The sequence below is a fragment of the Hyaena hyaena genome, unplaced genomic scaffold (assembly GCF_003009895.1).
Source record: "Hyaena hyaena isolate Hyena2069 unplaced genomic scaffold, ASM300989v1 scaffold_339, whole genome shotgun sequence".
Classification (NCBI taxonomy): Eukaryota; Metazoa; Chordata; class Mammalia; order Carnivora; family Hyaenidae; genus Hyaena; species Hyaena hyaena.
Window position 1 is genome coordinate 250,034 of NW_024080971.1, and position 27,473 is coordinate 277,506.

At 36.0% G+C, this 27,473-nt stretch overlaps 1 protein-coding gene across 1 annotated transcript in view; it reads right to left on the minus strand.

Moving 5' to 3' along the window:
- Positions 1-27,473, minus strand: part of CEP350 (centrosomal protein 350) — a 144,197-nt gene that overhangs the window by 103,075 nt on the left and 13,649 nt on the right. The window contains exons 2-8 of the mRNA XM_039249495.1: positions 21,276-21,361; positions 20,226-20,269; positions 17,872-17,986; positions 17,401-17,560; positions 13,340-13,953; positions 7,195-7,308; positions 3,513-3,626 (exon numbers count right to left, since the gene is read on the minus strand). Coding sequence (XP_039105426.1) covers positions 3,513-3,626; positions 7,195-7,308; positions 13,340-13,953; positions 17,401-17,560; positions 17,872-17,986; positions 20,226-20,269; positions 21,276-21,348 — 1,234 coding nt within the window. The 5' untranslated portion in view covers positions 21,349-21,361. The remainder of the gene's footprint in view (positions 1-3,512; positions 3,627-7,194; positions 7,309-13,339; positions 13,954-17,400; positions 17,561-17,871; positions 17,987-20,225; positions 20,270-21,275; positions 21,362-27,473) is intronic.

The window sequence follows — 27,473 nt, forward strand, 5'->3', positions numbered from 1 at the left end:
TCATGACCTGAGCCAAAGTTAAGACACTTAACTGACTGAGCCACCCAGGAGCTCCGTAATGATTCTTGAATCCTCAAGAAGTAGAACACTGAATCCAACAGTTTGGGTACAGAACAAAAAACGTATCTTAAGTATAGTAAGTGTTTGGTTTACCAATAGTACCTGGCACGTAAAACGTATGTCTGCTGAATGGACAAATGACTTAAGCTAAGCACAGGAAAAAAATCTAAAGAAACATGTAACAGTTAATAGTGATTACTGTTAAGGGGATGGTATTATAGAGAATTTCACATTATATTTTATAGATACATACCAGAACTGTACATTACTTTTTTATGCATAAAACAATGGCACTCAAAAAGCAAACATCATCAACAGTATAAGCTGCCCTCATTATAAAAGTTCATAAAAGTTCGATCCACTAAACATAGCTGCTGACTAAGGAAAACTTTTTATTTACAACTTTCAGACTGTAAAATAATTAAAATTAGACCATCGTACTCCAACACAGGTGGAGTACCGTGTGGCTATTTCAAATTATAATTTCCATAAGAAGAGAAATGTTCTGGTAGTAAGGTGCTAAGAGAAAAAGATAAAATGTTATGTATACAATGATTATATCACCTACCATTATGATTTTAAAACTACTGTAAGGAAATAAACAAATTGGTTTTCTGTTTTCTTCTATTTTTCAAGCTTTCTGTAATACTGTTTTATTACATTTATAATAAAGGATATCCTATTTAGAGTCTTTTAAAAAGGCTTCAATTTAAAAGTTTAAATGTAACTGCAGTTTTAATGAAAACATCTAGTATAAAGAAACATGAATTATGAATCTGTTTACTCTATAAATGTTTTCGTACCTTGTTATTAACCTTAAGCGATCTATCTAAAATATTTAAAAGCCTTTAAGTCTACTGTTCAATCTACTTATAAGAAACTTTATGTTCTTAAGCAAAATGAAAGAACAGGCTTCTCTTCAAGTTCAGCTTCATTTGATTTCTGAATCGAAAGCAAGCAACCATGAATATACTGGGTAGTTATTTATAAATGTTGGCTTCTGAATATGCTGTGTGGTTGTTTCTAAATTCTGGCTTTCTGGAATAGTCTCATTGCAGTCATTGGTAGAAAAAGGGGACTTTCATTATAGATAAACTATTAATACAGCATTAGCACACTTAATGATTCTCCGTCAGTCACTGCACAGCGCACACAGGAATCAGCCTGCCACAACACTGGATAAGCACCATCCAGGATCGGTGTTTACAAGTTATAATGGTCCTAGTGCTTCATTTCAAACTATGCCCCTGGCAAGAATATTACATTTTGATGAATGTGAATTCATCATGAAAAATAACACTTTGCCATATTTTTTAATGTAAATATTAGCTTTGTGTTCAGGTAATTCATGTTCTTATAAAATTTTAATTTGTATACAGTCAGGGTCATTCTGATATCTAGAGGTAACAACGGGTGTCACAAAATCTGTTATTTCATATTCCATAGATTAGTCTATGATAGGAAAAACAAGTCTCTCGTTAAAAACCAGTGCCTCTGGGGGCGCCTGGGTGGCTCAGTCAGTTAAGTGTCTGACTTTGGCTCAGGTCATGATCTCCTGGTTTGGGAGTTCGAGCCCCACATTGGGCTCTGTGCTGACTGCCAGCTCAGAGCCAGGAGCCTCTTTCAGATTCTGTGTCTCCCCATCTCTCTGCCCCTCCCATGCTTATGCTCTGTCTCTCAATAATAAAAACATTGAAAAAATTTAAAAAAAAAACACAAAACAACAACAGACCAGTGCCCCTGGGGCACCTGGGTGGCTCAGTCAGTTGAGCATCCAACTCCTGATTTCAGCTCAGGTCATGATCTCATGGTTTGTGACATCCAGCCCTGTGTCAGGGCTCTCAAAATAAATAAACTTTATATATATATATATACATATATATATATATATAAACACCAGTGCCTCATCATTCCTGCTTCATGTTCCCATAATTCCCTATCACACATTCATCACATTCTATTGTAACTATGTATCTACTGTTTTCCCAACAAGATTATAAATTCCAAGAGGGTAGGGGCCATGTGCATCCTACCTAACCACTGTACTGCTTAAGCTTATAAACACAGTGCATCACATGTATCAAGTGCTCAAAAATATCTGCATAATAAATGAATGTATGAATGTTTGATTCTGAATGTCTCCAAACTGAAAGTGACAAATTTCAACTTCCTCCACTTTCTCAGGCCAAATTACTCACTAACATAAATAGGACAGCTAAACAGGGGCACCTGAGTGGTTCAGTCAGTTAAGCGTCCGACTTCGGCTCAGGTCATGATCTTGTGTTACATGAGTTCGAGTCCTGTGTCATGCTCTGTGCTGACAGCTCAGAGCCTGGTGCATTTTCTGTGCTCTCTCTCTCTGCCTCTCCCGCATCTGTCTCTGCCTCTCTCAAAATAAATAAAACATTAAAAAAATTTTTAAATGACAGCTAAAAAGCCTATTTCAGTATAGCCAGAAATAATAATTATTATTAATGGACTCATACCTAACATCTGAGTGCTTGCCATATGCCAAATACTATATACCAAATGCTTTTAGGTATTAACTATTTTAGTTTTCACAACAACCCTGTGAGAGAGTTACTACTGCTTTCCCATTTTACATATGGGGAAACCAAGGGACATTAAAACTAACTTACCAAAAGAACAAAGCTAGACGTGACGGAACAGAACAGGTTATAAATGCAAGCAACCTGAACTGGCCTGAAGTGTTAATCACTACAAAACTAGGGAGTTCTCTTTTTCCCCAGTCCTGATCTAGAGTCTGGCCTGACCAATATTGGCATAGACTAATATACTTTTCTTATGCAACATTTATTCTCTTTTGAGAGTAAGTGAAGGTAGTGACAGTCATAAGCAATCTGTTTGTATATGGGAGTTTACTATGTAAAAACCATTACCTATAATCTGGTTAATTTCTATTAAAAATAATAATTAAACAATTGGAGTGGGGAGATATATGTTTACTATTATGGTGAACATAAGGTTTCATGGGTGTATATATATATATATATATGTGAAAATTCATCAAACATTCTGTATCTGTACAGCTTATTCGATGTCAATCATACCTCAATAAAACACGTATACAAAATAATGATACATAAAATGTACTGAATTTTTCTATGTGCCAAACAATGAAAACATCTGGTTAATTAAGTATTTATTTCCAGGGTACCTGAGTGGCTCAGTCAGTTAAGCATCCAACTCTTGATTTAGGCTCAAGTAATGATCTCACAGTTCATGCATCTGAGCCCCATGTCAGGCTCCTGCTGACAGTGGAGCTGCCTGGGGTTCTCTCCGTCTCTTGCTGCCCCTCCCCCATGCATACACTCTTTCTCTCTGTCTCAAAATAAATAAGCCTAAAAAAAAAAACCAGCCCACTTATTTCTATATAGAATGCCATTCCAGTGTTATGTACTGGGGATGGACGTGATACTGAGAAACGTAACCTGTTCTGCCGTCCGGACTTGATAACTGTGTTGCCTTTTGGACTTTTCGTACTGGTTTGACCACTTTCTTCTCTTTACTTTTTTCAGCAGGTTTCTCTTTCACAGAGATATCATCTGAAAAGAAGAAACAACTTATAGTAAATATTATAATGATTCCTACCCACCCACTCATCTTCTTCCCAGTATGAAAAATCAGTATAAAGCATATGATTCAGGTAGGGGGAGAAAAAAAAAACAACCCTTCACTGAGGCCATTTCTGTGACCCATAAGCTACCAATGCCAACGCCTCTTACGGGAAGGTCTACAGATGACCACTAACTAACCTCACTGTTGAGTTCTAAGTTTTTATGTTATGCTTTTCATTTTTGCTTTGTTTTGTTGTTGTGTTTTTTTCCCCCAGAAAACCCTTGAGAAGTTTACCTCATTTTCACAAACTGAAAGAAGCTAGAAAAGTAATGGTTTCTGAGCCAGGGTCATATCATTTTTAAAATCTCACAGGTGAGTATTTTCACAGATTCCTATTTCACTTAAAAATTCCTACATATGTGAGATATTCATGAACTTCTAGAATAAAACTTTATAAAATAATATTCCCAAATAAAGCACTTTTACGGTTATGTTAGTGAAATATGTCAAGCCATTTCACATATAAATTACTACTAATTTTTTTAAATTCCAATCTGGGGGGATAGACTAGCTATACATATAAACTTGAAAATCAACCTCAATTACAGATCTGAAGAAATGCAAACTTTAAAATACATATACAGCCCTGCATTCTGAGCAAAGTGGAAGTATGAGTCAAAGGCCCTAAAGCAGGAACATACCTGAGAAACAGCAAGGAGGACAGTGTCAGTGAAACGAACAAAGAGTCGAAAGAACTAGGGTCAGAGACATAACTGAGGGCCAGATCGTGTGGCTTTACAAGTCATTAAAAGAACTTCAGGTTTTACTTAAGAATGAGATCAAGAGGTTTTTGGAAGTTTTGGGGCAAAGGAGTGATATGATCTAAACTAAATTTTAACAAGCTTACTCTAGCAGCTGTGATAACTGGCTTAATAGAAGGACAGAAGCAGGAAGACCAGGGAGAAGGCTACTACAATAATCCGCACAAGAGATTGATGGCAGCTTGGATCTAGGTAGTAGTGACAGAGGTGGAGAAAGTGGTTATATTTTAGATATATTATGAACAATATGAAACATAAGGTCTGAGAGAAATATAGGAGTCAAGGATGATTCAAGATCTGGGGCCTGAACAAGCAGAAAGATAGAACTACAGAGATGGAGGGACTACCAAAGGAGTAGGTTTAAGGGGGTATCATGACCACATTTCGTTAGCTCCATTTTGGATTTATTAAGTTTGGGAAATCCATTATACATCCAAAGGGAGATGTAGAGTTAGCAGCTGGATACAAGTCTGAGTTCAGAGGAAAAGTCTGGGCCAGAGACATAAATTTGGGAATCGTCAGCAACAGAAAATATTTGAAGCCCTGAGACTAGATGAGCTTACCTAGTGTGCACATAAATAAACAGCAGCAGAGGTAGAAAAAGAATAAAGAGAGAGAGGAAGGGAAAAAGAAAGAAAAAAAGGACAGACCCAAATACTGAGAACAGGGCATGGCTATGTTCAGATAGCAGGGAGTCTATTAGGTTAAAAAAAATAATTAAAAAAGAAAAAACTGGAAAGGAGCACCCAGACTCAGGAGGAAAATCAAATACTTACGGAATCCTAGAGGTCAAGTGAAGCATTTCAAGAAAGAAGTAATTTATCATGTCTAATGTCACAGAGAGATCAAGATGACAACTGAGAATCAAATACTGGATTTAGCAATGTGGAAGTTACTGATGACCTTGATATCAGCAGTCCACAGAGAATTTGGAGCAAAAACCAAATAGAAAGGATTCAAGAGTGAAAGGGAGGAGAAAAACTGGAGACAATGAGTATAAGGCAACTTTCTGAAGTTGTACGGTAAATAGGAAAGAAACAAGGCTGTAATTGAAGACAGCAGGGCCAAAAGCAGAGTTCTTTTATGATGGCTGAAGTAACAGCATTTTATCCAACCTTATAGAGATGGAAAATTTGATGATGCCAAAGAAAGGAAATAAAGAAAAATTGATGTCCTTAAATATACAAGAGTAAATGGAACCTAAAACACAAGTAGATGGGTCAGTCCTAGCTAGAAGCAGAGACAGAGTTCAACCACCAGAAAGAGAAGATAGTCTTAACAGATAAGACTTTTTTTTTTTAATGTTTATGTTTTGAGAGAGAAAGAGAGAGAGAGAGAGAGAGAGAGAAAGAAAACGAGCATGAGCGGGTGGAGGGGCAGAAAGAGAAGACAGAGAATCTGAAGTGGGCTCTGCGCTGACAGCAGTAAGCCTCGCACAGGGCTTGAACTTAGAAACGCTGAGATCACGACCTGAGCCAAAGTTGGAAGCTCAACCGACTAACCCACCCAGGTGCCTCAAAAGACAGGAAACCACCCCCCCGTTTTTTTTTAAGTTTATTCATTTATTTTCAGACAGATAGAGAAAGTGCAAGCAAGGTTGGGGCAGAGAGATAGGGAGAATTCTAAGCAGGCTCCACGTGGTCAATGCAGACCCTGACATGGGATTTAAAGTCATGAAACCATAAGATCATGACTTGAGCCGAATTCAAGGGTCAGACACTTAACCAACCGAGCTACCCCGGCGCGCCTAGACAGACTTCCTAAAGAATTCATTAACATACATCATTCTACTGGTCTGTAAAAATACTGACCTATGGAGGTATATTACTATTATCCCTCTTTTACAGATGAGAAAAACACAGGTAGTATACAAAAGTAATAACAGGCAAAGCAAAAATTTGAACCCTTATAAGCTGATTCCAAAATCTTTACTCTTAACTCCTTTTCCATCTCTGGGGAAAAAAAAAAAACCTGAATACACTGTTCCAATAAAAATACTAGAAAAACTGGACTGGACACATAATACCACAAAATTTATTAGCAAAATTTCTATGGGAGCTTAGTAGAAAAATCTCGGGCTATAGAGTTAGCCAGAGCTGGCTTTGAATTTTGGCTTCCATTCTCAACTACTCTTCATATACAATCTTGGGAAAATTACTCAGTGAACCTCCATTTCCACAATTGTAAAAAAGGACAGAAGACTATGATGCAGTATCTTGCCCCAAACTGCACTAAGTGTTCCATAGCTTGTAACATTACAACATCACCTTCCCATTTTGCTCTTCAATCTTCTATTAAGTTCCTCCTATTTTCAATTCTCTCAATGTATTCCGTTCCTATAACGTTGATTTTTCTTTCTGTATTTTGCCCTGTTAGTATCATCTTATCTGCTGCCTGCCCAAATTACTGACCATCTCAAAGATCTCAGTCTAGTAGAAGTAAACTTCAACTAGACTCTGCTATGTTTCCTTCAAATCAGACAGGACTGACTCAGAAAGTCTCTGAAGTTAAAAATAGCCTAGTTTCTGTCTCATCAGCCATGTATGTTAATTTTAATCCTGGAGCAGAGCCTAGAGGCTGAGAGAGCTTTATGACTGAAACCACAACTACTTTAGCATACCATGCAGTTAAAAAAGGGAAATACCTTTATTTTGGTGACAATTTTAGGTTTAAATATGATGTTAGACAGCATACACGATAAAACACGCAAAATCTAAGAAAGCTCCACTCTCACCTGCAAAGTGAAGTGCTAAGTCTCGATACAGTTCTCTACTCATGTTTTGAAATTCAGCCTCCTGCCACACTTTCCCATCAGGTGTTCGAATCTTGGTCTCTGAAGGATTGAAGCCTGATATATACCAAAATTACAAAACATTTCTTATCAAAGATGCTTTATAAATGCAGCTTGTTATACTTTTTAAAAGTGAGAGATAATTAACATACCATAAAATTCACTCTTTTAAAGAATACAGTTCAATGGTGTTTAGTATATTCACAAAGTTATGGACTTATCACCACAATCTAATTTCCTCCATTACGCTATTCCCTGGCAACTACTAATCTACTTTCCATCTTCATGGATTTGCTTATCCTGGATATGTCATATAAGTAGAATCCTACAATATGTGTGTGGCCTTTTGTACCTGGCATCTTTCAATTAATGTAATGTTTTCATTTACCATATAACATGTATCAAAGCTTTCTTCTTTTTTATTGTTGAATGATACTCCGTTGCATGAATATATCACCATTTATTTATCCATTTAAACATACTAACATTTAAATATTCATCAGTTGATGGGTATTTGAACTGTTTCTACTTTTTGGCTAGTATTAACAATGTTGCTATGAACATTCACATTCAAGTTTTTGTGTGGACATGTTTTCAATTTCCCTGTGTATTATACCTAGGAGTTTGAATTGCTGGGTCGTATGGTAACTCCATGTTTAACTTTTGAGGACTGCCAAACCATTCTCTAAAGGAGTTGTACCATTTTACATTCTCACCAGCAATGCATGAGGGTTCCAATTTCTCCACATCCTCACCAACACTTGTTATTGTCTGTCTTTTTTATTACAGCCATCCTAGTGGTTGTGAATGGTATCTCGCTGTGGTTTTGATTTGTGTTTCCCTAAAAACAAATGGTGGTTGAGCAGCTTTATACGCTTCTAAAAGAAGGATGCATAATTAGCTACCACATAATGTGCTGACAAATACTGCTTACAGAAAGTAAGCTTCAGTGAGATGAAGCAATATCCATTTCTTCAAAAAGAGTAGAAATGGAGAAGCACTAAATTAAATGACAAAAGAATGTCAATCATAAATTATGGATTTCAGAGAAAGAACTACTCTTCTCAGGAGTAAGAGAGAGACAACACCAATTCTTCTTTCTTTAAAGACAGGCATTAATTGCTACCATCTAATTTTGCCTATGGCTGAACAACCCAACAAGCGGCTATCTACACAAGTAAAATGCACCCAAAGTGTAGAAAACAGATCTTTAAAGCATACTTTCTCAATTTCGCAACAAACATTACACACATGCTATTTCCTAGGAATTAACAGTCTGATTTCCTACTTCGAATTTATCTTAGAATGTTATTTTACAAAATCATAAAAATGATGAATATGGATGATAACCAGAGTAGTATAAGGATTTCTATTTTCAGATGGTCTCAACTTATCAAAGAATTGGCACCCAATAAATATTTGTAAAATTAAATCAATATAAAGAATAGACTGGAGTCAAAAACTGATAAAAGCACTCTAGAAGTATTAAATAAAATGCACTGGTAAACTTATTACATGTCTAATAGAAATTACATGTCTAATAGAAATTAATCTATTCAGCTTTTAGGCACAATAGCAGAAGTTTAATTTCACGTGACATTTGTGGCAAAGGACACACAATTATCCCTATGCAAGGAAAAAAATTATAAATATAGTGTCCAGGCTATTGCAAGCTATAGTTTGTCGTAAGAAAGCGTGGCAATCCCATGCAAATCTCTCCCTCTCTCTCTCAACGTTTCATCACCATCGTCCCCACCCCATCTCTCTCCATTCAACTCAATTTTTTCTTCTCTCCTCTTCAGGAAACACTTATCTCTATGGGAGCCTTTCTTTATATTTGCATTTTCATTTAGAAGCTAACTTTAAGAAGCTTGCAATATCTACACCAGTTTCCTTTTCTGTCCCTGAATTTAACAGTAGTCCCCCTTATCCGCTGTTTTATTTTCTGCAGTTTCTATTACACACTGTCAACCATGGTTCAGGATCAAATGATCAGAGGGCTAACAGGAGCCGAATGCTACGTCACAGTGCCTGTATCATTCACTTCATTTCATCACACAGGGATTTTATCATCTCACAACATCAGAAGAAGAAGGGTGAGTAGGGACAGTGCAATAATTTTGAGAGAGGCGCCTGGGTGGTTCATTCAGTTAAATGTCTGGCTCTAGATTTTGGCTCAGGTTGTGATCTCATGGTTCGTGAGCATAAGCCACACATCAGGCTCTGCATTGCCAATATGGAGCCTGCTTGAGATTCTCTCTCTCTCCCTCTCTCTGCGCCTCTCTAGCTTGCTCTAAGTAAATAAACTTAAAAAATTTTTTTAAACTTAAAGGAAAACTTAAAAAAAAATTTAAAGATTTTGAGAGAGACCACATTCACTTAACTTTTATTACAGTGTACTGTTACAATTGCTCTTATTTTTGCTAATATATTACTATACATGATTTATAAATTAAACTTTATCATAGGTATGTATGTATGTATATATGTATGTATGTATAGGGGAAAAATAGTATTTATAGGGTTTGGTACTGTACAGTTTCAGACATCCGCTGGACGGCTTGGAATGTACCCTGAGGATGGGAGGGGGGTCTACTGTATTTCCATTCTTTGTCCCCTTTTTTCCCTACTAGTTGAATTTATTGACTAGAATAAAAAAGTTACTGTGCACTTATGTTCAAGACACTGTACTAGGCTCTGAAATAAAATAAGGATGATCAATATAAGGTCTTAAACTTCATGGGCATTTACATCAGGAAGAAAAATGTATACAAACAACTAAGTATAAAACAAAAATCACATAAACACTGTTTGTGTTCACTACTTGAAATTTTAAAGCAGAATCACAGAACACTTTCTATGTCTTTAAAAAAAAAAACAGGGATGGCTGGGTGGCTCAGTCAGTTAAGCGTCTGACTCTTGATTTCAGCTGGGGTCATGATCTCACGGTTTTTTAGTTTAAAGTCCTGCATCACTGCTCTGACAGTGTGGGGCCTACGTGGGATACTTAAATATATCCTTTCTCTCTCTTTCTCTCTGCCCCTCCTCCACTCACACTGTGTATCTCTCAAAATACTTAAATAAATAAGCAAAAATAAATAAATGAAAAACCAAGGTTTAGAATGGGTTTAATATACTGACAACTGCATAAAAAGAGAAAGAAAATAATTGTCTATGCAAAAATTATCTCTGGAAAAATACGCAAATTATTAATACAAGTAATTTCCTGAAAGGGAACCAGGTAGTTGGAGCACAAGAGCTTTTCCTGGTAGACTCTTTTCATCTTTTGAATTGTGAACCAAGTGAATTTATTAGGCATTTGAACAAATGAAAATAAAGTATCATTTCAGAATACAGTATATTAAGATCCTTTTAATTTACACTTGCAAAATGTTGACAAAAATAGTTTCTCAGTGTTGGGAAAAATAAATCCATTGCTCAGGACACTGGAAACCATATTGTTATAACTTCACAAATATATGCTACAGTTCATTAATTAGTCCCCCAAAAGTTCTATTAATAATTTTTTTTAAGTATGTTTCACTCCCAGCAGGGAGCCCAATGTGGGGCTCAAACCCATGATCTCAAGATCAAGACTCAGGCAGAGATCAACAGTCAGACGCTTAACTGAGTGAGCCACCCAGGTGCCCCTATAAAATATTTTCATATGAAAACTAGCAGGCTAAAAAATTAGTAAGTAAAAGGTATATGCGAAATCCAGTCACCAGCTCAGAGGAAGTTAAGATTTTCACTCAGGTTCTTTTGAGTTGTGTTTGTTTTGTTTTGTTCTATTTTTAATTTTTAGATTTTTGTAAATTATTAAATAAAATATGGATTTAGGTTGACCATCTTAACTTTGTCTTACTGGAATAACTTTTGGAATTTCAGAACTTTGATTTCTAGAATAAACACACCTTAAATGTAAAATCTTCATTTAATGGATCTGACATTAATATAGCAAAAGTTTAGGATAATCACTATCTCAGAATCAACAAGAACATTTGCTATTTACTCTGTCAACAGTGTGGACAATTACTACATTGTACACAAATGACTAAAAAGATGTGAACTAATTTAATTAATAATACAGGGGCGCCTGGGTGGCTTAGTCGGTTAAGTGTCCGACTTTCACTTAGGTCATGATCTCACGGTTCGTGGGTTCGGGCCCCGCGTCGGGCTCTGTGCTGACTGCCAGCTCAGAGCCTGGAGCCTGTTTCAGTCTGTGACTCCCTCTCTCTCTGACCCTCCCCTGCTCACGCTGTCTCTCTCTCTCTCCTAGAAATAAATAAAACATTTAAAAAAATTTTTTTAATTAATAATACAGTAGTACAATCCGGAATAGCAAGAGCAAGTTTTCAGTATTCTAAAGGGAACCGCTCACAATTTTATCACAGATTAGCAAGAATAAAACGCAAATTATCAATCCTTTATTGAATTCACAATGAATTGTCATTAGCAAAACATAATAAGCAACACAAAATAAAACTGATCATTGCTGTAGGGGGACCTGGGTGGCCCAGTCGGTTAAGTGTCTGACTTTGGCTCAGGACGTGATCTCATGGTTCATGGGTTCAAGTCTGGAGCCTGCTTCAGATTCTCTGTCTCCCGTTCTCTCTGCCCCTCACCCATTCACAGACTCTTTCTCTTTCTCAAAAATAAATAATAAACATTAAAAAAATAAAAAATAAATAAAACTGGTAATTGCTTTAACTGTACAGATAAAATTCGTTCTGGAGAAAAAAGACCTTAGGACTACAAAAAAACTGCAAAGATGGTCAGAGAAAAGTTAGACTTGGTGGAAAATACAAAATTAACTACATAGCAAAAGTTGTCCTAGTTTGTTAATAATTTAAACAGAAAAAAAATGAATCTTGACAATTTTTGATCTTCATACACCTATCTAGAAAAACTGAACTTTGAAAAGTATCCACAAAAGAAAAGCTATGGTAGCAGAAATTTTAATGACAAAAGTCTAACATGGACTATGATCAATGAATCAATTCTTTATTAAAAAATTATGGGGCACCTGGGTGGCTCAGTCGGTTAAGCATCCGACTTTGGCTCAGGTTATGATCTCACAGTTTGTGAGTTCAAGACCCCTGTCGGGCTCTGTGCTGTCAGCTCAGAGCCTGGAGCCTCTTTCAGATTCTGTGTCTCTCCTTCTCTCTGCCCCTTCCTCTGCTCATGCTCTGTCTCTCAATAATAAATAAAAAACATTAAAAAACAAACTTTACATGAATAACCCTATGAAAATAATTTCAGGAACATAAAAAGAAATTTTCTTAGAAAAGTATTTTCTCGGGGCACCTGGGTGGGTCGGTCAGTTGGGCAGCCAACTTCAGCTCAGATCATGGTCTCGCGGTTCACGGGTTCGAGCCCCGCGTCAGGCTTTGTGCTGACAGCTAGCTCAGAGCCTGGAGCCTGTTTTGGATTCTGTGTCTCCCTCTCTCTCTGACCCCCCCCTGCTCACACTGTCTCTATCTCTCTCTCAGAAATAAATTTTTTAAAAAAATTTTAAAAAAGTATTTTCTCAATGAAAATCTGTTGGTATAAATCTGATTTAATTATTTGTTTTCTCAAACATGGGGTGGCGGGGGGGAATCCCTTACTGTCAAAACTCAAAGCTTAAAATAACAGGATCAAAATATCAGTGCCAAAATATTCTGTAACCAAATGTAACTGGAATTAACTAAATTATAATTTTAAAATATTTACTTTTGAAAGAATTCCTAATAACAATCCAAGTATAATGGTGGAATAAGAATAACATTCTTGCAGTTCTCTGAAAATGATACTAACTTCTTTTCTCTTTTGTTCAACTTATTAACTATTCAGATGGGGTTCTTCATCTCCTGGGGGACTTGTTTAAAATTCTAATTCTGGACTCTATACCCAGAAATTCTGATTTAGATCCAGTGCAGCATCCAGGAATCTGTATTTTTAACCCACATCTTGAATTAATTTCTCAAGCATTCGATCAGAGAATCACACCCTGTTCTAAAGATGATCTTCTCTACTCAAATGCCCCCTAGGGAGAATGGGGACAAGAAGGCAGGAAGAGAGAAAGATACAAAGACTGATTACAAACCTTTATATGTTGGAGCAGGTGGTGCTGTTGCCACTTTCCTCACTTTTGCTGTCACTGAGTTATCAACGTTAACAACCATTACAGGATGGTCAATATGACCCAGATTCTGGCCCCGGCCATTTGTTTCTTCTGAGTGGTCCCACTGCTTCCTAATTCGCTCCTTGAGTTTTTCCAGTTTGACATCATGTTGTCGCTGTTTTAGGATATCTAACCTTTGGGAATTACAAGTGCTCGCAGAGGACGGAGAAGAGTCAGTTATCCGTAACACTTTATGATCGACATCATGGCCCATGTTACTTACAGTAGCTTTCTCATTTCCTTTTGCTCTACTAGGTTTTTCTTCCTCAGTTCTCATAGGACCTGTCATCTTAATCAAACATTCAGAATTTTGCAATGCATCAATTGCTGGTTGATCATTTAAAAACCTAACCACTGTATCATTGATGACAGTTGACTGGGAGCTCTCAAAATCATAGCACTGTATGTTCCGTTCTTCTCGATTGCAGATCAGCCGGTTTCCACTCTCAGGCTTTTCTTCATTAACATCCACACAATATACATGCTTTGACTCTAGATGGCTAGGACTTATATTGGAAGGTGTGCCATGGATTTCCCTATTATTAAAAAATAATAAGCTTTGAATAAAAACTACAAAAACCAAACTGAAACCAGCCATACAAACTGAAGGAGAACTCTAATCTAACATTAGAGATTAAAAAAAAATAAAATCTAGAGATTCCAATAGGTTAAATAACAAAATAACCATCACTGACATTAAGATTCAATACTCAATGTCCCCTCTATCAAGTTAGATAGCAAGTAATCTAAATCATAATCTACACATGTAAAATAAGAAATATGTAAAACATGTATGTAGAGACTTCCTTAAGAACCCCAGAAAATAGGATTACAATCTGACTTTGGATATTCACTTGACACCTATTACCAAAATATGTATTTTCCTTCTCTATGAAATCTTAAATACGGGGGAAAAAGTACTCAAATTTTGTATTTGTAACTTCTAAATAATGTACCAAATTAACAGATTGGGAGTAGAAATAAAGTGGAGGTATAATAAATATTTTCCTCCAAATAAATGTAGTTAAATAAAGTTAAACCTCTCTAAAGCATAGATCACTTTTTTTGGTAGCTTCAAACTATGTAAAGCACACCTAAAAACTGTGGAGTAAGCAAAGGCAACGAGGCATAGCCAAAGTACCTATCACAAAGTCCATATTCTTTATTCATAAAAACATTAGCAAAAATCTTCCTCCAGAGATTATTTTTATTTTATATATGATCCTAATAAGTTATATTTTAGGAACAGAAGCAGTTTATTGAAAGCGAGGTTAATGAAGACAAGCCTCAGCAGTAATAAGAGCACATGATTTATGAAAAAATATCCAACAAAATTGTAAAATTTGGATCTGCAGTGTCTGAAAAAGTAGACATTAGCCACACCTGACTACTGAGAACCTGAAATATGGTTAGCCCCAATGGAAGATGTGCTATGATGTAAATTACATACCAAATTCTTAAGACTTCGGATGACAACAAAAAAGAACGTAAAACATCTTCATGTGTCTGTGTATGCGACTAGTAAAAGTGTTTCAGTTGTACGTATGGCTCACATTCATGGGTCTATTATCTACCACTGATCTAGATGTTTCATGTAAAGACATAAAACTCTGAATACCACGAAAATTCTTAAAGCCATAACTCTGTTACAGCATAATATGGTAATTACATCTATTGTGAGTCTAATGAGTATATGCATTTTTCTAAGGAGATAGTCTGCAGCTTTCATCAAATTCTCATTAGAATCCATGACCCAAAAAACATCAGACCCTGTTCTCAGTGGTTGATTATTAAACAAGATGGGGACTGAGAAATGACTCCTGTAGCTTTCACTAGAGATCAAGACTAAATTCGGTTATTTGCACTACCTTTACCAGACCACAACAATTTATAGGTAAAATGATCTAGGTATAAAATTTTATACCTAAAATGATTTAGGTATAAACTGTAAAGAATAAAATAAAGCATAAAACAGTAGTTTATATATTATGTCACAATCTTAAAAGGGGAAGGACAGTTGATATTCCCCCCAAGTAGAAAAAGGAAAAAGTATTTTTATAGTTTTCATTCACTCTTTCATTAAATATTTACTGAATACATATAAGGGTATTTACTGTACAAGTCTTTCAACTTTACTGTAAATATAAAAATTTTCATAATAAATGTTAGGCAAAAATATTTACAGAATACTTAGTAAATGACAGGCATTAAGCTAATGCTTTGAGAATAACACAGATTTACAGCCTTATATAAACTAATGTAATGGTTAGATATGGAATCAAAATATAAAGCAACATGAAAATATATGTAACAGGGGAAGTTATACTGTATGATAAGAGCACACAGGAAGGGTTAACTAGGCTGTGGGAATGGAATGGGATAGAAACAGGTCTGGCAATGTTTCATATTGAAGGTGCTAAAAGAGAAGTTTTAAGTAATGAATGGAGTCAGTCAGGTGAAAGACATTCTAGTCACAGCTTTCCTATAGGTATTTTTTTCTTATCTTAAAAGATACACAATTTATAAAATTTTAAATATCAAGTAGTATTCTTTGCAGGAAGAATATTAGAATATGAATAAAGAGTAACTTAGTTTCAATTCCAATAGTGGTTATGTTTCTAGGCAAGTTGTTTTTGTGTGGTTAAAGATTTCTGAACTCCAATTATTTTTCACATTTTTCTTTCTCCTTTTACTAAACTATGAGCTTTTACACAGATTAATTCCCTGGCCTTCTCCCTACATTTCCTTCATCATTTCTATCACTTCAACACTAGTGACAACTCACAAATTTATATTCCCAGCCCTGACCTTTCCACACACATTTCTACCCAAATTTTCAAATGCCTACTGAGTATCTTCACTTAGGTATTTCAAAATTGAATCAAATCAAATATTGATATTATAGACTGATATGAACTCATGAGCTACCTCCATCTCCCAAATTCTTGATCTCAAATTTAACAATAAAAACATATGTCCAGGGGCGCCTGGGTGGCTTAGTCGGTTAAGCGTCCGACTTTCGCTTAGGTCATGATCTCACGGTTCGTGGGTTCGGGCCCCGCGTCGGGCTCAGTGCTGACTGCCGGCTCAGAGCCTGGAGCCTGTTTCAATCTGTGACTCCCTCTCTCCCTGACCCTCCCCTGCTCACGCTGTCTCTCTCTCTCTCTCCTAGAAATAAATAAAACATTAAAAAANAAAAAAAAAAAAAAAAAAAAAAAAAAATATGTCCAGTAGGATCTAGCTCCATCATGAAACTCCTCGATTTACTGGTTGACATTTTACAACACTAAAAACGTTAATGAAACAAAGAAATATAAAGCCCACTGTTTAATATTTATTACTATTTGCTATACTAAAAGCATTAACACTTTTATATCATTAGTAATAATGTTCCTCAAATATAAAATTCTATAATTTTATCTACTAAATATCCTAAATTATCAGCTAACAAAAATATACATTATTTTATAATATCCATTCTATCAAAATTCATACATCAATCCTGAATATCTGACAATAAGCTACATAAAGGAGCCACTGGCAACAAATTAAAATAATAAATCAACTCACATTCTCAATAGGAAAGAAATTTCAGGTAACTGATTAATGCTATCTAAAGAAGCAGAAGCAGAAGAAGAAACCTAAACTATACAAAGTTCATTATGTAGAACACTTAATCTGAGATATTAAGAAAAAAAAAAAAAGCCACACTTCCAGAGACTGAATAATCTGTTTGTAGGAAACATACATTACAATGGTGGTAGCCTGGGGTCACTACTTCTTCTCCCCCAATATTTAATCTGTGAAAGAGTGGAAAGTCAGTATTTCATCATACACAAGATTTTTGCTTTACCTTTTTGGAAAATGGAAAAGGTAGTAACACTAGAGCCAGAGTGCTATGAAAAACTCAGAAAAGAAGCCATAATCTTAAATGTAAATATTACAGGCTAATCCTAGCTGACAATGTCCTGTTAAACACTAACCTGTAAGAAACCAAAGGTTCACGAAACTCCACGCGGTTGTTTTTCCTTATGTTACTCTCCAGGGTGGTAACTCGGAGAGGGCTGCGAGATTTCTCTTTTCGTGATTTCGAAGATTTGGAGGTTGGCGCATTCACCCAAGAGTCATCCAGGTATCTACCATCTGAAGGAAAAGGAAATCTGTAAGAACATATGATGTAATCTACAACTGCCCCTGAATGTGGGTAGTGTTTATGAAAATAACTTGAGTGTCTATTACTTACGGCATCTCTAGTTGGATAGTGTATAGAAAACATTCAAGTTAAACCTTTACAAGCCACTCAATCTATAGAGGAAATAACTGTATTCTGAATTTAAAAATGCAAACCAAATTCTACATATAAAATTCTTTTGGGACTACCAAAGGAAATTAAATTGAAACAAAACATCAAAGATACATTATATTTGTATTTCCAGAAGTAACATCACACATACCTTTTCTACTTATTTTTCGGGTAGCACTTGCAGAAGATTTCTTGGTATCCATAATAGAATCGAACACAGCTGTACTTGTAGGGGCAACTTCTAACTTGTTTTCAATGTGTCTCAGCTAAAGTTTAAACACCATCACAACAAATAGGTTAATTCTGTAAATAAACCAGCTACTGTTGATTTACACAGTTAAACTATATTGTCCAATACCTTTCTCTAAAGTAGGAAAAATTCAGGAATGCCTTTTGCAGTATTGGCTTTTTCATTATTTATTACTTCAGCTACAGTAACAAGTAGTACAATGCTACCCACATTTGGACAAGAAAAATCAAAAAGATTCGGAAGAGGGGCACCTGGGTGGCTCAGTCAGTTGAGCGCCTGACTCTTGATTTCAGCTCAGGTCATGATTTCTCAGTTTGTAAGATTGAGCCCCTCATGGGGGCTCTGTGCTGACAACATGGTGCCTGCTTGGGATTCTCTCTCTCCCTCTCTCTGCCCTTCCCTACTTTCTTCCTCTCCCTCTCTCTCATTCTCTCTCTCAAAAATAAAAAAATGTCTTTTTAAAATTAAAAAAAAAAGATTCTGAAGGATATCAAAGAGTTTCTATTTGTTTGGTTGACATGTTTTTCTAAAAACAGTACATTTTCTGACATTATGTTGCGCATCATTATGTTATATACCCTGTGTATTGTACAAGCAAAAATTAGAAAAGAACAACTCAGATGGACAAAAATTTTTTAACTGTTCAAACAGCTAAAAGTTTTTAATAGTCTTAGGTCTATAAACTAAGTTTCACAAAAAAGACAAAATTCACAAGATAGAACTCAGGTTTCCACACACTTTACAGTAGAAGTCGACTTCTGGTATGACCACCAATGTTCTCAATGATTTAAAAACCATTTCTCCCTAATTATATGCTTATAGGAGAAAGCTTATAAAGCACAGAAAAGGTATAAAAAACAAAATTAAAATCATCAAAACTCCACCACACAGAGATAAACACTGAGTAAAATTCTAATTTATTTTCTTTCAGATTTTTGTGGTTCAATTACTCACAAAATTGGAATAATCATTTATATTCTGTTATCAGGCTTTTTCTCCCATTTTTATTATAAGCCGTTTATCGTCCTTAAAAGTTATTTTTAGGGGCACCTGGGTGCCTCAGTCAGTTAAGCACCCAACTCTTGGTTTCGGTTAAGGTGATGATCTCACAGTTTGTGGGTTCAAGCTCCACTTCGGGCTCTGTGCTGACAGTGCAGACCCTGCTTGGGATTCTCTCTCTTCCTCTCTCTCTGTCCCACCTCTGCTTGCTCTCTCATTCCCTCTCTTTCTCTTTCAAAAATAAACTTTTAAAAAAAGTTATTTTTAAAAACACAACAGTTTTGAAAAATGACAATTGACAGTTCAGCTCTATATTAGGTTAACTCTAAGTTAAACTGGGGACAAAAACTATTCCTACTTTGTAGATACATAATGCTCATATGGAAGAGAGAGAATATATATAATGCTATCTTTGACCCTACATTATGACCAAATCTAGGTTATAGTACCTTTTCCAGATGCATTTTCAAACCAATTCAGAAGATCAGAGGACAGAAAATACCATATTCACACAGTAAAGAAATAAGTGATTCAAATTCAGGTAGGATACAAAAGAAAACACAAACAGACATATTAGGAGAGTAATTTTCCTGGAGAGCAAATGAAAAAGGAAAAAAGAAAAAGTCTCCCTTTGAAGGGACTATGGACGACTTGCCAAATTTGGGTTCCTAAACTCCAGACAAGACTGGACAGAACACAAATGAAAAGAGGTTGCCCACAGTCACTCTTCAACACTAATGACAGAAAACAGCCTTCTACTGCCTCGAAAAAGGGAACTCACAGTCCATTAAAGAAGCTGTGTAAGTGGTGAGTCACCAAATTCTATTCCTAAAACCAATATTACACTATAGGTTAACCAAACAGAATTTAAACAAAAATTTGTTCATTTCCTCTCTGACTCTGAGCCTTCTACACAGACATAGCCCTATGTTCCCAAATTCATTTTGTTTTAAATCTTCATTTCAACATACCAGATGAACAAATTTATTAAAGGAGACTAAACAGCACAAATTATTTTAATATTTGGTTATGTTAATGTTCCTGACACCTAAAGTAGCATCTTGATTATCCATCCCTTTACTATTTAATAGTTTTCATTAATGTTCATTTTGAAACATGGTATTTAACTTCTAAGCAAAATCTTTAACTTTATTTTCCTACCCAAAAAGCACTATAGAAAAAAATTTAATCGATTCAATCGTAACAGGAATCAATTTTAAACCAGAAAGAAATAAATGGAAGCTATAACTACTTACAGCAGCCTTGGTCTGAGAAAGTGCATCCCACGATGTGGTTATATCTGCTAGGAAACAGTGATATTTACTGAATCAGAATCTCTGAAGTAGTCCTCAAAATCTGCATTTTAATCAGCTCCTAAATGCACTTGACTTCGAGAACTATTTTATTAGGCAGAACTACTCCTCAGCAAATGCTTTATTATGCTGAGCCAAAATATGGTTCTTTTCCCATCCTATAAGGCCAAGTTTCCTAGCGTACGTTTTAGAGCTGTATTAGACACGGATCCCATTAGTTCTTAGGACAGCTGCACTGATACCCCACTCAGCCCCGTCAGACTTCTCCAACAGTAAGCAGTATCCTCAATGTGCCCCAAGACCGAAACAGACACAAAATTTTATACTGTAGTATATTTCACATTATGATGTTGAAAGGATTAGAAAAATACTCCAGACTTAAATATACCAATAGAAATAAAGGTAAAATCTAGTCTTTCAGATAATAGCCCTTCAAATAACATAAGGCCACACAGTTCCTTGAATCATCCTTCTCTAGGATAAAATTTCTCTAGGAAGTTTCATTTCTGCCAAATGTTCCTTATGTGACACGATTTCCAGACCCCTCACAAACCCAATAATCTTCCTTCAGATATACTCTAGCTTGTCAATGTACCTCAAAATATATCATGCCCTAAATTAAAGTTACCCTCAATGCATCATTTAAAAAAAAAAAAAAGAGTTCAGTGAGACTTTTCCTTTTCTTATCTGTATACTATAGATGTCTAAAACTATATTAGAACCTATATTATACCACTTGTTGACATTAATCAGAATTTATCAGAATTTCTAAGAAACTTTTTTAAAAAGAATGTTTCCCTTTATAAAAGTTTACCATAGGACACCTTTGAAGATGAGATACCTCATATATTTAAAAGAAACTGAATTTTAAAAACTTATCTACCTTTTATAAAACAAAGTATATATATAATTTTCATATACTGACTAGCCCAGAATTTTATACACATGACCTAAACAAGGCATGAAGTTCAACTTAAAGGAAACAGATCATACCTTGCACAGTATCCTTGCTTTGAGAGTTCCTTGGATTCGGTAAAGGCACCTCTTTTGATTTGCTGCTCCTCATCCTGCCAATTTACCTGCAATCATACCATCAGCATTCACTGAACATCAATATTATCATATTCGCAAAGGAAAACACTATCATTTACCTTAATGTTCATGAAAGTCAGAAGCATTATGTCAACTCTAAAAATTATCTTTATGCCCAGTTAAAAGTCACTGATAATCAAGTAACTTTTTCTTTGGAAAACTAAACCACTAAAAAGTCTACCATGACTACCTCACACCAACTAGGATGGCAATATCAAAAAGGCCAACAACAACAAAAAATAATAATAAATGTTGTGGAGAGACTGGAACTCTTGTGTACTGTTTGTGGGAATGTCAAATGATATAGCCTCTGTGGAAAACAGTATAGCAGTTCCTCAAAAAATTAAAAAATAGAGAGGTACTGGGTAGCTCAGTTAAGTACCCAACTCTTGATTTCAGCTCAGGTCATACTTCACAATTTGTCAGTTTAAACCCTGCTGGGCTCCACGCAGAGCCTGACTGGGATTCATTCTTTCTCTCTCTCTCTCTGAATAAACTTAAAAAAAAAAAAAAAAAAAAAACCTTGTTTAAAAAAATTAAAAACAGAATTAACCATATGATCCAGCACAAAAGAATTGAAAACAGGGTCTCGAAGAGATATTTGTACAGCCACGTTCACAGCAGAATTATTCACAATAGTCAAAAAATGGAAGCAACCAAAGTTTGCATCAACAGATAAAAACGTAAGTAAAATATGGTATATACATACAATAGAATATTATTCAGCATTAATAAAGAAGGCAGGTGGGTGCTCAGTGGATTGAGTGACCGACTCTTGATTTCAGCTCAAGTCATGGTCTCACAGTTTGTGTGTGCTGCTAGCACAGAGCCTGCTTGGGATTCTCAATTCCTCGCTCTCTGCCCTTCCACTGATCACATGCACTCTCTCCTTCTCCCTCTTAAAATAAATTAAAAAAAAAAAAAAAAGAGGACAATTTTGGAATACCTGAGTGGCTGTTGGTTAAATGTCTGACTCTTGATCTCAGCTCAGGTCTTGACCTAAGAGTCATGAGTTCAAGCCCACACTGGGTGTGAAGCCTACTTTAAAAAAAAAGGGGAGGGGCACCTGGGTGGCTCAGTCAGATAAAGGTCTGACTTCAGCTCTGGTCATGATCTCACACAGTACATGAGTTGGAGCCCTGTGTCAGGCTCTGTGCTGACAGCTCAGAGCCTGGAGCCTGCTTCGAATTCTGTATGTGTCTCTCTCTGACCCTCCCCTGCTTGTGCTTTGTCTGTCACTCTTACAAAAATAAATAAACATTAAATAGAAAGAGAAAGGGAGAGAGAGAGAACACAGAAAATTTCAATGACAATGTCATTGAGATTGAGAGAGGGTGATCTCTGATCACCAGAAAACATTTTTTTAATCCATTGCTAAAATTTAGCCTTTGCTCTTCAAATTCATTGTCTTATAAACAGTCCTTCAACTAAAAAGTCCATAGTTTCTATAGTCTAAAAAATTATTTTTCCTGATCCACAAGTTTATTTTTATGAAGATAAAACAGGAAAAATAACTAAAACTAAGTATATACATATATGTGTGTGTACACATAGTCTATATGACATAATTTTCCAGTTGGGTATCATAACACTATCACATTTGGCTTTTGAAGCTTTCATCTTGAAATACTCACTACTCTTGGGATCAGTAAAACATATTTGTCCCATTTTCCTTATCTTTTTTATTTTTTTCCCCCCTTAACTGATGGCTTCTCTACTTTTGCCCAATTCATCAATGATAACATTTCAAAAAGTTCCATTCCTAAGCCTCTTCTTGCCTAGCTCCTTCCTCCCAGGCAATCTCACACACCTTCATGGCTTCAACCACTTCCTAAATGTCATATTTCTGTCCTAGGTCTCTCTCTGAACTCTAGACCCAAGTTTTCAGTCTATTAGACAGTCCACCTCCAAATCCCACTGGAATTTCAAATTTATCAAGTTCAGAACCAAATTCATTATTGTTGATCTTCCAAATAGTTTCTTCTTTTTCTCTTAGCAAATGGGGTTGTCATGCATCCAGTTCATCTCGGACATTTCTGCCTCTCCTTCACCAACATTTCCTGAGTTACCAAGTCAATACTACCTTTAAGACATTTCTCTGTTATGATATATAAAATATGCTTCCATAAAGCTGTTGAAAAGATTAAGATATTTCTAAATTCTCTCTCCCTCTCTCTCTCTCATCCCCTTGCCTCTGTTCAGAGAATTATCTTTAGCCCAAATTATGGTAAAAGCTTCCTAAATTATTCTGCTCATAATCTATTCTCCATACTGCAACCATAATTGTCTTTCTAAAAAAAGAACCTAGCAACTCTGCTTCTAAAGCTCTTCAATGACTATCACCTATGGGATAAAATTCCAGATTCCTTCACATGATGGAACCTGGAATCCTTCACAACCTTAATTTATCTCAGCCTCCTTGCTATCTTCACTGTATACCAATTGTTCCTGTCAAAAAGCCATATCTAGAATGCATTTTCTAAACATCCAGAAATTTCTTTGTCTCTGTATCTTCTTTTCCTAAATTTTCTTGGGTAGTAATATCCTTCAAGTCCAAACGTTAATGTCATCTAGCACAAATCTTTCCCCAACTGTTCCTTAACAGAACTACTACTTCATCTGTCTCCCCAATAGCACTCTGTTAATTAACTTTTTAGAGGCCTTATCATTACACACACACACACACACACACACACACACACACACCATTCATTCATTCATTCATTCATTCAATGAACATTCCTTAAGCACTTAATGCTCACAATCTAGTTAAGACACACATATAAACAAACTATACAATGTGCTAAGTTATATAATAAGGTTACAAATAGCAGGTGTATCACTCTCTCCACAAGGTTGTATGGGTCTTAGGGACTACATCTTCTTACTTACCTTCATATCAACAGAGACTTTCCATGAACAGAAAAGCAAATGGCAATGTTGAAAGCTGTTATGATCTCAACTTAAATAGAAAATAATTGAGGGAACAGAGGCAAGGCTGCCAGTGAAAGGACAAACAGGGAAGGGAAAGGGGTAAAGCAACCGCAGTAACAATAAACATGATCACAGAAGAGATGGTTTAAAAAGCCAGGCTGGAAAGCTCATAAGAAAGAAAGAGGAACACAATTAACATACATCAGTAGGCTAGTAAGCCAGGAACAAAAGAAAGAACAAGAGAGTCAAATTCATATGCTATTTTGCAAGTAGCCTATAAGAATACCTGGTAAAATAAACTACAGACCACATACACAAAAAGCCTAACTGACCTTGCTGATAACAGTGTAAAGAAAAGGGCTACAGGTGACCATATAATAAACTAAATGTATGATGTCATGGAAGCAATGGGAATCATTTGATAAAAGCATATCATTATTAATGTTCAATGAATCAGATGGCTGGAGCAAAAGATAATGCTTTTGCTCTGTATTTACCTGCTCAAGTAAAAGCCTTGCTATGATTAGGCAAAAAAAAAAAGTTCAAGAACTTTTGTATAGATCAAAATAAAGTTCAAGAACTATGTATAAACTGCATTGGAGGTTCATTTATTCACTCTGGACATGAACAGTGTAATGAGCAGTAAAAGTGGAACAGTAAAACATTACCATCTAGAGTCAGTGAACAGCAGAAACCACTCAGAAAGGGAAGACATTTCTCCCAGCTACTCACCCAGGGCAAAAATTAACTACTAGACATATGGCTTCAACCTCATATAAAATCTTAGTGTTTCTCAGAGGGGAATGGTATGGCCCCATCTAAACAGATTCTTTGTGGTAATTAACGGAGGTGTGTACCACTAACTACCAGGCTACAACTTGACAAACAAATCTATCTTGTTGAGAATACACTGTTAGCAATCAAGTTCCCTGACTCTGGAAGTATGGTGATATTGCGGAGTGCCATCCTCAAGAGACCTTAACTCTATCTGACTTCCAATGAAACCGAGTAACACAGATTCCAAGATGCCAAGAGTCTCTAACAGACAGAGTAAGAAGCCGGAATCCTAACATAAAAATGGAAATAACTGGAATTAGATCTAGGCACACTGTCCTAGATCATATTCAGTTAAGGTGATCAGTAAACAATGTATTCTTTCTCCTAAAACCCATGTCATACCATTCCTTCTTCTAAAATCCTACAGGCTAAAGTGAGCTGAAGGCGAAGGGTTTCCTGATAGTCTGTTATCATCTCTGGTTCTTTCATTCACTAGTCGATTCTTACTTAAGAAAAGTCCACTTAAAATTAGAGAAATATTTATATTCATTCCCTAAAAAATAAATTTGTTATATTCTCTTCAAATATTATATTTTCCTTATTTTCCCTATTTACCTCCCATTTTCAATGCCATTTTCCCCTCTTCTGTTTTCCATATTAATCTCATATCTGACTTCCTCTCCTCTCCTTTTTACCTCTAGTTTCCCTATTTTTATACTTGTTCATATTTATACCATGCATGTTTATGATTAAATTTCTAAATCTAAAAAAAGGCATTATCTCCATGAATAAACCTACAATATAATAAAATTTCTCTCAAAACCCAAAAAGACCCTAACCACAATGAATGAGATATACAACACACACACACAAATACATATTTATTTAAATATATTATGATAATATGCTTGGGTCCTTCTTTTTTTTCCTGCAATTTCATTATTTTTTTTACAAGTAGTTTATTGTCAAGTTGGTTTCCATATAACACCCAGTGCTCATCCCCACAAGTGCCCTCCTCCATACCCATCACCCTCCCCTCCCCCTCACACCCATCAGTCCTCAGTTTGTTCTCAGCATTCAAGACTCTTTCATGGTTTGCCTCTCTCCCTCTCCCCCACTATTTCCCCCCTTCTTCTCCCCCACGGTCCTCCGTTAAGTTCCTCCTAATTCTCCTATATGTGCAAAAATATGGTATTTGTCCTTCTCTGCCTGACTTATTTCGCTCAGCATAACACCCTCAAGGTCCATCCATGTTGCTACACATGGCCAGATTTCATTCTTTCTCATTGCTTGGCTCCTTTTTAAAAAAACCGTGGGCACATGATATGAACTGGTATTAAGGATATTGTGCAAAATATTAGTCTTAACAGGCCACTATAACAGGCATCTTTACTGAAAATGTACCTTTACTCATAAAGTCATCATATCTGGTGTTGAATCCATAGCAAATAGGGACCCACAGAAAGCATCCTTTGTATTTAAATGGCTTTTAAATGATTCCCCCTATAGGAGTGCTGATGCATAGGGGCACATGTACCCGAATGTTCATAGCAGCACTCTTAACAATAGCCAAAACATGGAAAGAGCCTACGTGTCCATCAACTGATGAACAGATCAAGAAGATGTGGTTTATCTATACAATGGAATACTACATGGCAATGAGAAAGAATGAAATCTGGCCATGAAATCTGATATTTGACTAAAGAACTAAAGGTTCTTCCTATCAGCACTTAACAGTTAATCAAGTCTTCTTACTTCAAACAAACACAAAAGTCTCTCAACCCAGCGCCCTCCTCTACTATTGCTCTCTTTTTCCTTTACAAACTTCTCAAAAAACTTAATTCAATACATTCTGTCTCCATTTACTCTTCAACAATTCCTGGATGGTTGGCACCCCCTAATTCTCCACAACAGAGCTCATTAAAATCACCAAAGATCTCTCAATCTACTGGGCATTTTCAAATAAAAAGTCCTCATTATGCCTGGTCTCTTGGCGGCATGCATCACAGTTGACTACTCTCTTGAAACACTCATTTCCCCACAGCCAAGGAAACAACTCAGAAAATTAACAGGCAACCAACGGAATGGGAAAAGATAGTTGCAAATGACATATCAGATAAAGGGTTAATATCCAGACTCTATAAGGAACTCACCAAACTACACGCCCAAAAAAGAAACAACCCAGTAAAGAAATGGGCAGAAGATATGAACAGACACTTCTCCAAAGAGGACATCCAGATGGCCAACAGACACATGAAACGATGCTCAGCATCCCTCATGAGGGAAATACAAATCAAAACCACACTGAGATACCACCTCACGCCAGTCAGAGTGGCTAAAATGAGCAAATCAGAGAACTCTAGATGCTGGCGAGGATGTGGAGAAACG